This window comes from Anabrus simplex, chromosome 5 (assembly GCF_040414725.1).
Source record: "Anabrus simplex isolate iqAnaSimp1 chromosome 5, ASM4041472v1, whole genome shotgun sequence".
NCBI classification, from domain to species: domain Eukaryota; kingdom Metazoa; phylum Arthropoda; class Insecta; order Orthoptera; family Tettigoniidae; genus Anabrus; species Anabrus simplex.
Genome location: NC_090269.1, coordinates 220,126,909 through 220,143,930, shown reverse-complemented (window position 1 = coordinate 220,143,930; position 17,022 = coordinate 220,126,909). Strand labels below are relative to the sequence as shown.

Genomic DNA, 17,022 nt, shown 5'->3' with positions numbered 1-17,022 from the left:
GATACATGCAATTCAATATAATTTTACTCACTGACTTTACAGTAAGTTACGTAGAAATCCGTATACAATGTAAAATATCCTAGCGAAGCACGGGTACATTTGCTAGTAAATAAATATGTTGTAGGAAGGGTTTCACACCAGGCGAAGTTATCAAAAATAATTACAAATAAAAAAATTAGAACTTGCTTCATAAATACATTTTCTTAATACATGTCCTATTACTTCATATTATGCGTTTCATGATCCGAAATTTGAAAAGCTCTACCACCAGCTGTACCGCCTGAACAGTCTCTATTGAGAATGTAGTTCTCTGAAGGAATGCTCGCTTTATAATCTCATTTCTTGATATAAAACCATCTACCACCTTCTCCAAATTTAGCACCCTGCAACTGCACGTTTTAAGAGGACTTAACATCTAGGAGAAATATTGCTGGGGAAAAAGGCATTCTGACCCATAAGATCACTTTTTGTGGAGGGGGGAGGCAGAAAACGTCTTTCCCCTCCAAAGTAGGGACCACTGATGAGTATAGTGCCATTAATGTTTTAGGTCCTACGAATTTTGGAACTAATAGCATCTACCTTTGCTAAAACGCTATTTCCAAGAAACAATGGATGCCCTGAACTGTGGTGGGTTACTTGCCACCATCATCTAAGGTCTTACAAATTCTAAAACTAGTAACACCACCATCAACGATTCCCACCACAAAGGAATAAGAATATAGACTGAGCGCTGAACCCAGGAATTATTCTAGGGAATCAAAACAGATGTACGAACATTTAATAGAGTACCCAAAAGAAAATACATAAATTGTTTCATTGCATAACAACTCGACCTTGATGATATAATCTTTTATTATTCAATACAAGGTTAAGAATAATAAGTAATAAAATATACATAGGACATAACAATATCTTACATTATCTTGACTCTCAATGCGTAGAATATCTGTTTTTTCTTTAGACGGGATGAAACACATGAAATTGCTTAAATGATTTGTACATGGAAAATAATAGTACAAAACTGATTGCTGACAAATTCTAAAAATATTATGTACGAGAAAGAACTACCGCACATATTTCTCAGCATTCAAAAATTAATGCTACACTTTCCGTCTTTAGTATTTCATCCACCTTTGTCATTTCATTGACCAGAAGTGAGTTTGTTCTCGCACACACCACGGCAACCACTAGACTTAGATATTGATTTATAGTTGTGGTTCGTCTGTATTCACTAGAAATGAACGGTGGTTTCTCAAGAGTCCTTGCAGAATTATAAATGTTTGAGAATGGACGGATCAATCGGCAATTTGACGATGCAAAGGAATGCGTCTCATCTGGAGCAGATCTTCAATTAATAATACTTGTTCGTATTTAATTCTTTATATTTTGTGGACAGCGATAGAATGCCGTACAATTAATCTTTTCTATCAACACTGAACTATAGTTTAGATATACACTGTAAACAGAACTGCAAACATTAGAGTGATGAATACAGCCATGGTTGGATATATAGCGGGAGCTCCATTTCCCCTCCCTTTGACGAAGATTCCCCCTCCGCCACCATCAACGACGCCATTCGTACTCTTCCCATCGCCGTAGTTACAGCGATCAGTGGAACAAGTCTTGTAGTAAGTCTTAAAAAGAGCATCAATGACCACGCCATTCTCCTTAACAATGGAATCTGAACAGCCTCGGCTGAAGGTGTTTACGGTACCTGAAAGAAAGTTAGAGAAATTAAATTAGTATTATGTGTTTTGACACTCTATAACTATTCTTAATGGAATAATTGACAAGCGACTTATTTATTTATTTATTTATTTATTTATTTATTTATTTATTTATTTATTTATGTATTTATTTATTTATTTATTTATTTATTTATTTATTTATTTATTTATTTATTTATTTATTTATTTATTTATTTATTTATTTATGCCAGTAATCAAATTCAAGCCTAGTAAAATCTCTTAATTGAGGGATCGTCAACAGTGAAACAAAGAAACACTCTTGATACGTTCGCCTTGCGAGAGGAAGACAAGTGGAAGCAATGCCAAATTCAGCTACGAGAACCATGGTCGCCAAATCACGCTCCCAAGTTGAGAACCCCTGATTCCCCTTTCATCCACCTCTTTCGACAAGCAAGGCATACCAAGGATGTATTCTACCGCCCCTACCAACAGGGGGACGCGCATAGAGAATGTAGGAGAAAAATGAACTCACCCATTGAGGGAGGAGGCGACGATCATCAGTCTGTTTTAATGATTTAAACATACCAGGTGTGGAATTAAATGAGCCCACAACCTAGTGACAAATATACGATTTCGAAGACACATGCACTTCTTACCACCCATCTTGCAGCAATGGCACAATTCGAATGCGATCAGTGGCAGAAATGGTTGCTCTTGCCATGTTTACCTCAGTCCTACACGTGTTGGAGTCATTCAGACTGAACACTGAAAGGCAATTAAATGAAGATTGATGGAAGGATGGATGGACGGACGGACGAACGGACGGACGAACGGACGGACGGACGGACAAGGAAAAAATACTATTTCTTACAATCTCTGGTGTTTTTTCAAAATTTAATATAGGAGAATATTTTGGTGAAAGTAGTAAATGATGTTTATCTCTAACCAAATGTGCTCAGAAAAGTACTATGCGTTTCCATATCACTTCTTTTGGTTCCATACATGTAGCTTACGATTTCAATTATATTTTTTCTGTATGCCTATATATCTCTCAATATGCACAGTGCTCAAGAAAGTTTTGCATATTACCGTTTCACAAGGTACGTATCGAAGTATCTCAAACATCTATACAGTATGCACTGAAGGCCAATGTCTGAGACACATTGTGACGCTACACCCAGATCAGGTTCGGTATTTATACGATAGAAGGTATTTGTTATGTCGGTCATTTTAACAAGACAGCGCGTGTACGACTGAGGTAACCATGGCAAGGGTACCAGAACGTATCCGAATTGTGCCATTGTTGCAAAATGGATGGCAGCAAGTGGATTTAGCGTCTCGTGTTAGAGTGTGTTACAGTGACATCCTCACAGCTTGGAATCGTTCAGTGAGACGTAAAAGGTTGCTGAACGACAACGGATGGTGCATTCACGTAAAATAACTCCCAAGGAAGATTGGTATTTGTTGATCAGCACTTTGTAGGCCCATTGCTGCTGCCAGCTGGTTCCAAGAGGATCTTTGAAGGACCACCGGAGTGAATATGTCAGATCAAATAGTATGAAATTGGCTTCACGATATTAGACTGATATCAAGGAGGCTTGTGTCAAAATCACCTTTTAACCCACACCATAGAGCAGCTCGTATGAGTTGGGCAACAACTCATAGCCTATGGCATAAAGAAGAGTGGAAGCTTACGCCTTTTTTCTGAAGAGGTCACCATAAGCTTGCGCTCATACAACAGGAGAATTAGAGTCTGGAGACGACGCGGTGAGAGATAGAACAAACCTTTATCCTGGAGCACCATCAGCAAGAAGGGGATTCCGTCATGTTTCATGGTGGGATCATATTTGCTCGACGTACGCTTCTAGTTTCTCTCCAGGACAACATTACTGGTCATGTGCAGAAGTAACATTCTGTGGACATGAAATGTGTTGAACATGGGTGGCATGAACTGAAGAGAGCGATAGATCTCCAGCTGACATTCAGCAAGTGAATGAAGCTCCTGTCCGAAAGTCGGCTAATCTGCCCCCCAAAAATGTTCTATTCTTTGGTTCTGAATATGCCTCGCCATGTTCAAGCATGCTTCAAGACCGAAGGTGGCCATACACAGTACCGAACAGCTACGTAATGAACGACAATTTGGTTTCATAAATTCCACATAACCAACTTTATGTTTTGCATTATTTGTGTTGCTCTTGCATAGCTGTCTGCGTGTTACCTTTCTTTGTATGCAGTATATCCTTCATAATATATAATGTACGTAAATATGGCACACACACAGACACACGAAAATAAAAAGTGGACTATACCAGAATATGCAAAACTTTTATGACCACTGCATAATACGTTTCTATATTTTATTATACTTCCATTCACTACGTCAAAGCTATACCTTACCAGTAGATGCATGTTCCTGTCGTATGACGGTGCAGTATTTTTTGTCGCAGTTGACCGTCGGTGCAGATGTGACAACACTTTCGGGATCAAGCATACATTCTTTATGTGTTTCTCCAGCATGGTATTCGCAGGAATAACAAACCATATCTAGAAGGGAAATCACTCACAGTTAAACAAAGTTAACGAGATAACCATCTCCTCTTTACACTAATCTTGATTGATTGATTGATTGATTGATTGATTGATTGATTGATTGATTGATTGATTGATTGATTGATTGATTGATTGATTGATTGATTGATTGATTGATTGATTGATTGTCACAAATAGGCTATGAATTCCTGTTTAGTAAACATAATCCAATCTCAAACAATAGGTATTAAAACAAGACAGTAAATTATAAACAATACTATGTACGAGGGCCGTAAGTAAAGTAGTAGCAACGTAGTCCAGACACTTGCAGGAGATCGGGCATGACCAAATAGGATATGGGAGAGGTCAGATGACGCTGTTGCCGATGTGCAGTGTGCATCTGACGGACATCCAGTTGGGAGTGTTGTTGCTGTGTGGTGTTGAAGTGAAGAGTGTCGATTTCACCACTCTAAACGATGTTTTCAAAAGGTGATCAGCGTTCGTGAATTAATATAGGGGTTTCCCATAGCAAAAATGCATTCGAATGTTATCGAGGAGTTCGCATAGCCTGAGGCGAGAACGTATTACCGTATAGGACAGACAATGGGTCAAGGTGTTTCGTGCAGGTAGGAATGAGACTGCGGATTTGTACCGATCAGTCTGACATCGTGAGTGGTCTCGTTTTCGTAGACCATCGATGGACTGTACTCCGCGCAGTATGGCGTTCCGTCGCTGCCATCAACAGGGAGTGCCTTGCCAACGGTCCCCTACGGCTTCCCGACGTTTGGCAAAAGAAAATAGACTTTGTCGGTGACTACAATGAAGGGATGTAATACTTGTTAGTTCATTAAATATTGCCTTATCTCAATTTTGCTCCTATTTTATTTACCGGGCGAGTTGGCCGTGCGCGTAGAGGCGCGCGGCTGTGAGCTTGCATCCGGGAGATAGTAGGTTCGAATCCCACTATCGGCAGCCCTGAAGATGGTTTTCCGTGGTTTCCCATTTTCACACCAGGCAAATGCTGGGGCTGTACCTTAATTAAGGCCACGGCCGCTTCCTTCCAACTCCTAGGCCTTTCCTATCCCATCGTCGCCATAAGACCTATCTGTGTCGGTGCGACGTAAAGCCCCTAGCATAATAGCATGTTCTGGAGTGGAATAAAAAGACTGAATGTGAGAAATTAGAATAGACTCCATTATGATAAAGATGTTGATTCCCATAGGAAACCTGAAATATTTGTTCCGAATGAGTAAATTTATAATACCAGTACAGTTGGTTCGTTATTGGAATTATAAATTTTCCAGCTAACTCATTCCTGGTTGCCAACTTAGCACACTGGGACGAAACGCTGGCAACCAGAAATGAGTTAGCTGGAAAATTTATAATGTGTACTAACGGACCAAATATATTGGTATTAGACTCCATGATGCACTCATAACAAGCTTAGCACATAATTTATAGCCAACCATAAAGGGAAAAGAATGGTTATCATACATAACTTGAGAAAGAATAAAATTATGCACATATTCTTAAAAAACAAACGTTTTCGAAGATTGAGGGTATCGGGAAAAAGAAGCCAGAAATAGTCCCTAGCAATGGGTGTGAACATTAAAAACATCGAAGCATAGCAAACTTAAAGCAGTCGGGATTGAAAGAGAATATGAATTGACTAAGGAAGGCTGAACAAGAAATCTGAAAGGAAGAAAACCGTTACAAATATTGTAGTGGCGGTAGTGATTATTGTTTTAAAAGGAAGTGCAACTCGGCAACCATCCTCGTTTAACACAATCAGAGAAAAAACTGAAAAATAACCGACACTTCGTAAAATGAAGGTATCGGCAAAATAAAGGCAAGGGCCACGAAAAGCATGAAATTTAAAAACACCCTAGGCCTCGTAAATCTACTACCGTCGGGTTCGGAAAAGAACGAGTGTGGAACAAAGGGGATTGGATAGTAAAAATGAAAACGAGGAGCCTGCCATAAGTAAGTGGAAGCAATGCCAGGCTCAGCTGGGGGAAGCGTGGTCACCAACCCATGCTCCAAAGTTCATAGCTCCTTGTCCCCCTTTCAATCACCTCTTACGACAGGCAAGGGATACCGTGGATGTACTTTACCGTCTCCACCCACAGGGAGAGTAGTAGTGCCTTAACCTGTCGAGGCCCAAAAGTTGAGGAAATGAAAATGTATTTTTCAACTTTTTGCGTGTTTTAATACGCTTCAAATAAGACGCAAAATATTTTTTTTTATCCAACAATAAAAATTACCCGATTTTAACCTGGTACTTTGAAGGACCATCTGTCATATATACATAACACCACAGAAAAAGAACACAGGACACATCGTGTAATGGTCACAGGTGTCTGACAAAAACAAGGAGAATTGTCCTCCTACTATGTATGAAAATGTTTAATATTGAATGCTCAGTGTAATTTTAATAGTCATAACAATGAGAACTCACTATACAGTTTGATTTGTTGAAATGCATTTGTAGCTCTTAGGACGATTCTCTCTCGTCGCTTTTGCGCCCAAAAGTTTACAATGAATCGAGGAATAGTCCCTCGAGCTCCCACTATTAATCCTATCGCTTTAGTGTCCTTCAGTCCAAATCTATATATATAAAATAACTTTGACTGACTGACTGACTGACTGACTGACTGACTGACTGACTGACTGACTGACTGACTGACTGACTGACTGACTGACTCATCATCGCCGAGCCAAAACTACTGGACATGAAGAAATGAAATTTTGGGCATAGATTCATATTAAGATGTAGGTGCTCGCTAAGAGAGGATTTTTGGATATTTCGTCGCTAAGGGGATGAAAAGGGGGGTGAAATTTTAAAATGAGTGTATCTATATCTCAAAACTTTAAAAGTTTACAGGTGTAAAAAACTGGTAATTAGAATCTTCTTTAAAAATAAGGAAACACGTATTATTTTGTTTTCAGAAAATCCCAATAGGAGGGGTGAAAAAGGGTGAAAAGGGGGTTGAATGCCTTTAATCAGGATACCGGTACTTATATCTCAGAAAATGAAGATATTACAGACCTGAAAATTGGTACTTTTGATCTCTTTTAAAAATAAAGAGACACTTTTTTTTTTCGAAAAATCCCAATAGGAAGGGTGGAAAAGGGTGAAAAATGGGTTGAATGCCTTTGCCGAGGCTACTTACATTTCAGAACCTGAAGATATTACAGACCTGAAAATTGGTATTTGGGATCCACTTTAAAGATAAAGAAACACGTACTTTTTGTTTTTGGAAATTCCAATTAATGGCGGTTAAAAAGGAGTGACAAATTGGGGTGAATTTTTTGAAAGACAATATCTACAGAATATCAGAGAAACGTAAAATGTTATAGACATAAAAAGGGGGTATTTGGAATCTCCTATAAATATAAAGAAACATAGGCGATTTGTTTTTGAAAACTCCACTCAAGGGGAACTAAAAGTGGGGTGATATTTCAAAATTAGAATTTCTACAGTATATCTCAAAAAACTTAACAAGTTACAGAAGTGAAAAATGGTATTTTTTCTCTATTAAAAATAAAGAGACGTGTATTTTTATTTTTCTGAAATACCACTTGGGTGGAGGGGGGTTAAAGTGACTGAAAATGGTGTTGAATTATTTTAATTAGGCTACTGATATCTCAAAAATGAAGATGTTACAGACGTGAAATTTGATAATTGGAATCTGCTTTAAAAGTAAAGAAAGACGTATTCTCGGAAAATCCACTGAAAGCGGGGGGGGGGGGGGGGTGTAGAGTGAAAAGGAGTTGCATTCCCTTCATGAGGACACATAAATCAAGAACTAAAGAAGTTATAGTCGTGATAATTGGTATTTAGAAGATCCTTTACTATTAAAGAAACAAGTGTTTTTTGCCGGAAAATTCACTTAGGGGGGAGGAGTGTGAAAGGAAGTGAAAAAAGTGAATTATTTTTATGGGGATACTTATATCTCAAAACTGAAGGTAATAGACGTGAACATTGGTGTTTGGAATCTCCCTTAAACATAAAGAAACACTCCTTCTTTTAAATTCTTTTAAACTTAACGGCGTTGGGGTGTAAAAGGAGGTGAGACCAATTGATTTTACTGTTCATAATGTACTTATAAGGAGCCTCCGTTGCTCAGGGGGCAGCGCGCCGGCCGCTCACAGCTGGGTTCCGTGGTTCAAATCCCGGTCACTCCATGTGACATTCGTGCAGGACAAAACGGATGCGGGACAGGTTTTTCTCCGAATACTCCAGTTTTCCCTGTCATCATTCATTCCAGCAGCACTGTCCTATATTTCATTTCATTTGTCATTCATCGATCATTGCCCCAGAAGAGTACTTCGGCATCCGGCATAATTCCTATTGTCGCCGCTAGAAGGGGCTTTATTCATTCCACTCCTGACCCTGTCGAATGACTGGAAACAATGACAATGGCTGCAGATGTAATTTACCGCCAAGTAGCGGTCTTGCATCTTGCTGTGGGGTCCAGAACATCTAATAATAATAATAATAATAATAATAATAATAATAATAATAATAATAATAATAATAATAATAATGTTCTGGACCGTCGTCAAATGTGCGGGCCGCGCTGGAAACGGGTCCTGGACGGGTAATGACTAAGAATTCAGTCCGGCCGCGGGTTCAGTATCGCCAAGGCACCCAAGACGACACCACGCCGGATTTCTTGAAGGATTTGATCCATATTAAAAATGCTTATAGGAAAAGATGACAAAGATTTAGGGACCCAACTGACTGGGTGGAATACCTGGACCTAGCCCGGGAAATACGAAATCGATTGCTGGAAAGAAAGATTTTAAAATGGGAGGAAACTTGCCGTAATCTATTAGAAAACGAGTCAGATCGCGAATTTTGGCGGATTCTCACAGAAAACGAGTCACATCGCGAATTTCGGCGGATTTTATATAAAACAATAAGCATTCGATTATAAATTTCAGTATAATACCGTAGCGAAGCACGGGTATCTTGCTAGTTTATTATATAATAAGTGCTGATCGGATCACAAATCACCTTATTTTCCCCATCAACGTCTTCTGGCTGGTGTGTGAAGATTAAAAACTAACTGTGGTGTCTATTATATATCCCACGCCGTCTGATTCCTTGTAGATTATGATGATAATTCTCCTATTGTTACCGTCATCGGTAAGTCCGGATACCTCTTCGACGACCCTGCAACTTTCCTTTCTGAGGAAATTTGCTATCTAGAACCGAATCTTGTTATGCCTGGCGTTGCGCAGCGTCTCTCCATGAGCGCGAGATCCCAAAAACACGAGAAAAGGTTTCTATCTTTCTTCGGCAATGCTTTAATATAATTGATTAACCCTTTTTGTAATGGAAGCTGTTGATATGAATGAAATTTACAATTACTTTAAGCAGTGTACAATGTTGTGCCTGCAATTTTCTCAAAACATCAAGAGTAACAGAATTTTACGAAGGAAAGATATTACTACGGTTGTTAATGCAACGATTTTCAGGATATTATGATGTGCTGGTGATTATAATAGAGAATTATACTGTACCTACCCTAATATTGAAAACAAAATAAAATAACTGTTGTTTTCTTTGATTTTAAACAAGAATCTATTTGTTCACACACATTTTTGCAAACTCGTGAAACCAGTTTAAAGCAAGCTAGTGATATTGCTGGTGTATTTAAATCTTTTGTATTTACGTATTCATTCCAAATAATCTCGTAGAAGACAAAAAATCATGAAAGAAACTCCCAGTTGATGTAGTGAGGACTGGGCGAGTTGGCCGTGCGGTTAGGGGCACGCAGCTGTGAGCTTGCATTCGGGAGATAGTGGGTTCGAACCCCAATGTCAGCAGCCCTGAAGATGGTTTTCCGTGGTTTCCCATTTTCACACCAGGCAAACGCTGGGGCTCTACCTTAGTTAAGGCCATGGCCGATTCCTTCCCACTCCTGGGATTTTCCTATCCCATGGTCGCCATAAGATCTATCTGTGTCGGTGCAATGTAAAGCAATTTGTAATACATATATATAGTGAGATCTGGAAAAATTATAACAAACGCATTTCAATAAATAGAAGAAAACTGAGAAGTGGCATCACATATGAAAATATTTATGAGCCATCATAAGTCAATGAGACTCAAAGCTTCAAACGCGTATATGTTGAAACCAATAACACAGTGCTGCAAGAACTGGAGAAAAGATTTCAAGATAACAGCTCACTTATAGCATCTATTACTCCAGCAGTTAAGCGCTGAAACTACTTACGAGAATTCGGTACACATTTACCGCAGAAAGAGGAAATTCTTGTGGGAATTATATTTCCAAGGATGTTGCTCCCTAAAACAAGCGGTTTTGACCCAAAGTGCTATTGTTCATTTGAAGTTACCGGTACTTATTCTATGAAACCCGCATTTCCTGATATCTCCAATCTGTTAGCAATTCAAGAACATTTGGATGCAGTACAGCTTTATGCGAAGGCACCGTTTCGACTTTAACGAGGATAGATGGTCGCCGGCGACAACGTATGAATTTACAACGACAGGCTAACCTAGTGCTTCTCGCTTTTTAGAAGAAAATAACTGAAACGTTAGAATCAAGAGACTTTCTTTAAAATTCAGTAGTTTAAAACAAATGGGATTAAAAATTGTCTACAACTGGGTGAGAGTTTAATGCAAACAATTGGCTCAGTTCGTGATATAGGCCTAGAAAGCGTTAATCAATGTAACTGGTGTATTTATCTAACAAATTGTGTGTTTTATTAGTTTTGAAAATACTAAATCAAAGATGCTTTTAAAAAGACCGCAGGGATTTAAAAGAGAAGAAATTACATACGAGTAATATCTAAAATTGCTGTGAGAATTGAATGAAAACATTTGTCTTAATTCATGATATAGCAGCTATTAGCATTCTAACCTGCATATGGACGTAACCAATTGTATACTTTTGAGTTTTAAACAGTAGATTCACTTTCTTAAACATTTCAGATTTTAACCCAGACAAAATTATACCTTTTCTAATATATTTTTGCGAATACGGTACCTTAATCCATGATCTGTCATATTATGTAACAAATTGTATGTTTCTGTGTTTTAAAAGTATTAGATCATTTTAATCCAGTAGTATCAAAGAAAATAAATTACCAATTTTCTGAAATTTTTGTGAGAATGGAATGCAAGCAGTTATCTTACTTGGTTGTTCAGCAGGCATTATTTAAATCAACTGGCATATGTATGTACAAATTCTATGATTTTATTTGAGGTTTAAGTAACGTAATATTTTCTTTTTGGCAGTGAAATATGTGCAGTATGTAATATTAAAGGTATAATTTAAGTGTAAAATATCCAATCCAGGCATTTTGTGTATCATATTTCATAGCTTAGAATGGGTATCCAGCCCTCCCCCCTAACCCATACCAGTAAAGCTGGTTACGGATCTGAATATGTGCATGACTAATAATAAATTTTAATATTAATTGTTTCTTTCTTTTTCGCAGGAGCAGGCCATTAAGCACTCAGAGTCAATTCAGTGAGAAACAACACCCAATAACAACAAAGTCTTCAGCATGATTGCTCAAATGCGACGAACTGGAAGATCGGGATGACTCAGACAAGAAGTCGACCTAACAGGAACGCGCGTCTGACGGTCCCGTTTCCCCCTCTCCCAGCTCTACGACAAGTCGTATTGTTTTTTGTTCTATGAGAAAAGTGTCTTGATAATATATACTATTTCGGTTACACCAATATCAAGGATGGTATTAGTGATTTTTGTCTACGTTCAGCCTTTATTTTCGACCCTCCTTCCCTTTGAAACGGATCGCAGATTCTAATAACTAGAGGACGGATGTTGTTGAAATGTTATATCTTTTCCTTTGCGTTAGAACGTTGCTCAGCAGTACTGAAATTCATTCTGCGGAATAACGCGTTTTTATTTTGCCTTATTTTGCATTTCTTGCCGATTTGGGATGATCCGTCATTATTTCATTTCTCAAGAAGATTTCAGGTCATTATATACCATTTTGAAGAATGTTCGGATCATTTTCAAGTGGTATTTATAGCATGTATGCTTTATTTTTTTTCTTACATGTGGTTAAATTTTCCAACTATCTTTCAAGGACAACTAAACTGACCAGCAGTTGTTGGTGACTAAAAGGGGGTAAGAAAAGGATTTATTACTGTGAGACTTGTGTATCTGAGATATGTGCAGAAACACACAGAACTCTTATAATTAGGAGGAAATATTTCCTAACGTATCTCAAGCCCCCGCCCCTACAGCCAGTCATTCACCTCCACGTTCCTCAAAGCCAAGAACAAATAGAAAAGAGAGTGTATACTGTAATTCTGTGCAAGAAACATGCAAAAGTGAAACCACCGGAAAGTGTATTTTTAAATCAGTCAGTGAATGAATTTGGAAAAGATATTTTATGACAGACGGGCATGTTGTATTTTGTAAATTGTGCAATGTTAAAGCGAGTGTGGAAAGGACGTCTATTGTACAGCAGCATATTAAACGAGAGAAACATCTGAAATCTGTAACGAGTGTGAAGAACAACTAGAGTACCCAGGTTCTTTGGACTAGCACAACATCCAGCAAATCATTCCGTCCATATAATATACACTTCCAAGTTAATTAGGAGATGCTGTAAAACCAAGAACTATGCAGTGAGCAGAACAGGGATATATTACTCAGTAGCGGCGATCAGCTGAAACTAGGAATTATAAATAATAACAAACAATTTGTACAAGTCCTGTTGTCTTATCAGGTAATTATTTTGTTTTGTTTAGTTTCTTTGATTATTAACAAAATTATTAGCGGAAATACGCACAAAACATCGTTCGTCGCGGCTAAACAATCTGTATAGCACCACAGCAAGTAGTAGAGACTCGCAGAGCAACGTATACCATGTGTTGTGAGGAAGGGTAGCATGATTGTTTTCTTGCCAGAGTCATAGTCGCATGTACGATTTTTTTTTTTTTTGCTATTTTGCTTTACTTCGCACCGACACAGATAGATCTTATGGCAACGATGGGACGGGAAAGGCCTAGTAATGGGAAGGAAGCGTCCGTGGCCTTAATTAAGGTACAGCCCCAGCATTTGGCTGGTGTGAAAATGGGAAACCACGGAAAACCATCTTCAGGACTGCCGACAGTGGGATTCGAACCCACTATCTCCCGGATGCGAGCGCGCTCCTAACCGCACGGCCAGGTACGATTCATCCGCTTGCCACACTCATTCGTCAGTCTGGCAGTCTTTTTAGTGTCTGTTAGTTTCTTAGTGTGTAGTCAGATACTAAACTATTTTTAATCGTTTTATCACGCAGTTAAGTCTACTTAACTTTAATACATGTTTAATATTGTTCCTTTGGTGAAAGTTTTGTTGTGTGGTATTAAATCAAAACAAAATCGCAAGGAACTATTATTTCCGCACTAAATATGCTAAACTGTCAACCTTTACCTCTCTGTCGAAACTCGGGCAGAGAGCATCGGAAAACTTACAATTCTGTAGCTTTTTTTAATGTTAAAACTCGGGTACTTCTTGCTGTCGGTAAACATTTTGCCACCCCCCCCCCCCCACCGCCTCAACTTCTAATTTCCAATCGCCACTTCTAATATCACTTGTAAAACAATTCTTACACTGTCACCCGAATTCAGTTTGGTCAGTTATTTTTAAGTCAATTTTCACTTATTTTTCATAAATTTAAGGGCATTTTATTGATCATTTTCAGTTATCCTCCCCCTACTAGTACAGTATAGAACTTAAATACCAAGTTTCATGAACTTCGCCCTGTCGCAGTAAACGAACAAACAAAATGTAAACTGAATCCGACATTGGTCATTACTTGACCTGTCCGATATAAAAAAATATATACCAGGTTATATGCAGCAGAAAGGTGAATATTGATTACTGATTTTACTCGTATATACTAGAAAGGATAGGAGACAACAACGTGATGTTACAGTAATTGCAGCATATATTATATTAGAGAAAGAAGAAATATGTTACCAAAGAATAATCTATGTAAATAAGTGTAAAAAGTAGCCTACCGCTACCATATATATTTATATGTAGGAAAAGAACTAGGGGTTTCCGAGATATGTCGGACAGGAACGAACGAACGAACAAACAAACTAATAAACAATTAATTAAAGTAGTCTGATACAAGTAAATAACTTCAATGCCAGACTCATTTAAATCTCCGTGACATATTGTGTATCCCTCGCAATTTTTGACAACCTGGACGATATATCTAGCACGTATAACAATCCAAACATTAATAAGAGGATTCCTACAGCAACGATGTTCGTTAAGTTATTATATGGAAGAGAAATTATCAGTACAGAATTGTATTTTGTAATTTTACGAAAAGAAAATTAAATTAGAACATTGTTAATGTACAGTTAAGTCTAAAAATAACATCCATGGTTAATATTCGTACCCATTTAAATTCTATCGAGTAAATTGGCATTTGACTTTCCTTCGCCTTGCTTCGAGAAACGTCGTTATGAAACCTCCTAAAGCCAGTAGGAAGGCACAGAGAAAATAGAACGATTCAATCTTACGAATGCTATATATAGGTATCAGTCCAAGAGAATAACAAACCTTTGCATACGGAACTAGCGCAACGCCTTTCTTTATCCGTATGGCTAACAAACGAATGTTAACGTATTGATTAATGCTTTCATTTTCCAGAATACAAGATGTAATAGTCTTTTGAGATTATATCATTTGTAATGTACCAGACAACTTGATGTTTACCAAAGACCATAGCAAGTTTTGCCCCGTTTTTCACGACATAGACCACTTCCGAAAGACTATTATGTCTACATTTCTCATTATTTGCTTAGTCACGGGAGCGTCTAATATCATAAGCATCAGAGACTCCTTGAAGAAGAACATTTACTGGAGATGAAAAGGAGATAATCCTGTAGGGCCCAATCCATGAATGGCAAAGTTTAGCAGAGATTTATTGCAAAGAGGAAATGGCGGGATGATTACGCAAAAGAACCAAATCAGATACTTTAAATTCAACATGGGTATGCTTTTTATTATGAGTGGACTTATATGCCTGCCGTACACTATACAGTTGCTGTAAAGCGGAGTTCCATAAACTTGGTATTATTGGTATTATTACTACGAAGGCATTCATTTGTTTCCTCATAACTCAGCACTAATGTTGCTGTGGGCCATTAGATCGGCGTCCTAAAACGAATTTACTGGCACGTAAAAGAACTCCCGCCGGACCTCAGCGGCTCCGAAAACCGTTAAAACAATAATATTAGTTGTTGAAGAAAGTGGAAGATTTTTTCCAGTACACTACGAAAAAATTATATAGACCAGGGAGCTGAATCGAATCACTCATAGATTGTCAAGTACAAAGTGTGTTTGTTTTGTGGTTTGGGTTACGTAGCTGTGAGCTTGAATTTAGGAGATGGTGGGTGCGAACCCCACTGTCGGCAACCCTGAGTATTGTTTTCCCGTTGTTTCCCATTTTTACACAAAGAAAATCCTGCGACTGCACTCTAATTAAGGCCACGGTCACTTCCTTCCCAGTCCAAGCCCTGTCATATCCCACCGTCACCATTCGAACTGCCTGTGTCGATGCGACTTTTCTTTTTTTGCTACTTGTTTAACATCGCACTAATACATCGAAGGTTTTCGGCGATGGAGAGATAGGAAAGGGCTAGAATTGGGAAGGTAGCGGCCGTAGACTTAATTAAGGTACAACCTGCATTAAAAGTTAATATAGGATAGAATACCAGGATTCATTAAACCAGTAAGTATAAGGTCCTATGTGCCTTTATGAAAAGGACAAAGTACATCAAAATTTCATTCCAGGGACAGAGGCCGATCAGTCATTAGTCGATTACTGCAACCTCACCACTTAGACAGACCAAATCTATGAGAGTTTTCAGGATTATACCAGCTAAATCACCACCTAGTAGGGTCTATTCTAGTCATCAACCCACATATGATCTATCCTCATAAAAATTAAATTGAAATACTTTTTAAGAACCCTTGTTTCGTTTCTCTACGGGGTGTTAATTTAAATTTAAATTAATTAATAAAATAACTCATATAAATGGCATTGAAATGCCACATTCCAATATGGGTAAAACGTATGACTGAGTAAATATAGCAAATAAAATTACGCGAACCATCACGGGAAAAGCAATAAATAGTAATAATTACTTTTGCTCGGCGTTTGAGACTAAGTCAGCTTCAGTTTCAACACAGAGTCACATATCCAAGAGACGTAGTGCAAACCAGTGCTTCTAGCGCAGTAACACATTCATTCACAGTTTCAGTACTCACTTTGCACAGTTCCTCTTGGAGCGGCCAAGAGGCACGCCAGTAGAACCCACATCGCTCGCATGGCAGATCGGTACTGATAAAATTAATGTTACGTTGCACTTATTTAGCGAAGGCAGATTATCTGCCACAGTGACGTGTGATTTAAACTCGAGATGAACTATGTAAAGTTACGACTTTTAGTTCGCAAGCCTTTGTCGGTACTGATAAGAATAATGTAAAGTATCCTGATTTGCTAATATCAACATGGTTCTTCTTAATACTTATCTCTAAATTAGGTGAATGTGAGGTGTGTCTTCTCTGATAGATTAATGATGTTTTATTGAATTGTAATAGATTTCCTCGTCTGCCGCCAACCAACAGGACCACAACAACGGAGCTTTATTTATAAAGAAAGTATGTATTCTGGCCTCCTAAAAATCTGGAACATTTCCCGAAACACTTTCTGACGGACTGGTGTTAAAAATAAACTGGACTCACAACAAAAATTTACGTCTTCGAAAATTACAGGTCAT

At 38.2% G+C, this 17,022-nt stretch overlaps 1 protein-coding gene across 1 annotated transcript; it reads right to left on the bottom strand.

The window, feature by feature from the left end:
* Positions 1–834: 834 nt before the first annotated feature.
* Positions 835–16,646, bottom strand: LOC136874784 (uncharacterized). The gene is made up of 3 exons (XM_067148456.2): positions 16,511–16,646; positions 4,086–4,232; positions 835–1,714 (listed from the first exon to the last, which is right to left on the bottom strand). The coding sequence occupies exons 1-3, from the start codon at positions 16,569–16,571 to the stop codon at positions 1,446–1,448; spliced, it is 477 nt and encodes a 158-aa protein (XP_067004557.1). The 5' UTR covers positions 16,572–16,646; the 3' UTR covers positions 835–1,445.
* Between the last annotated feature and the right edge of the window lie 376 nt (positions 16,647–17,022).

Bases quoted from the DNA above. Each gene is read 5' to 3' on its own strand.
- LOC136874784 (XM_067148456.2), bottom strand. From the start codon at position 16,571: ATGCGAGCGATGTGGGTTCTACTGGCGTGCCTCTTGGCCGCTCCAAGA. The intron at 4,233-16,510 runs GTGAGTACTGAA...TTTCCCTTCTAG, and splicing joins TCCAAGAGGAACTGTGCAAA to ATATGGTTTGTTATTCCTGC. The intron at 1,715-4,085 runs GTAAGGTATAGC...ACTTTCTTTCAG, and splicing joins ACAGGAACATGCATCTACTG to GTACCGTAAACACCTTCAGC.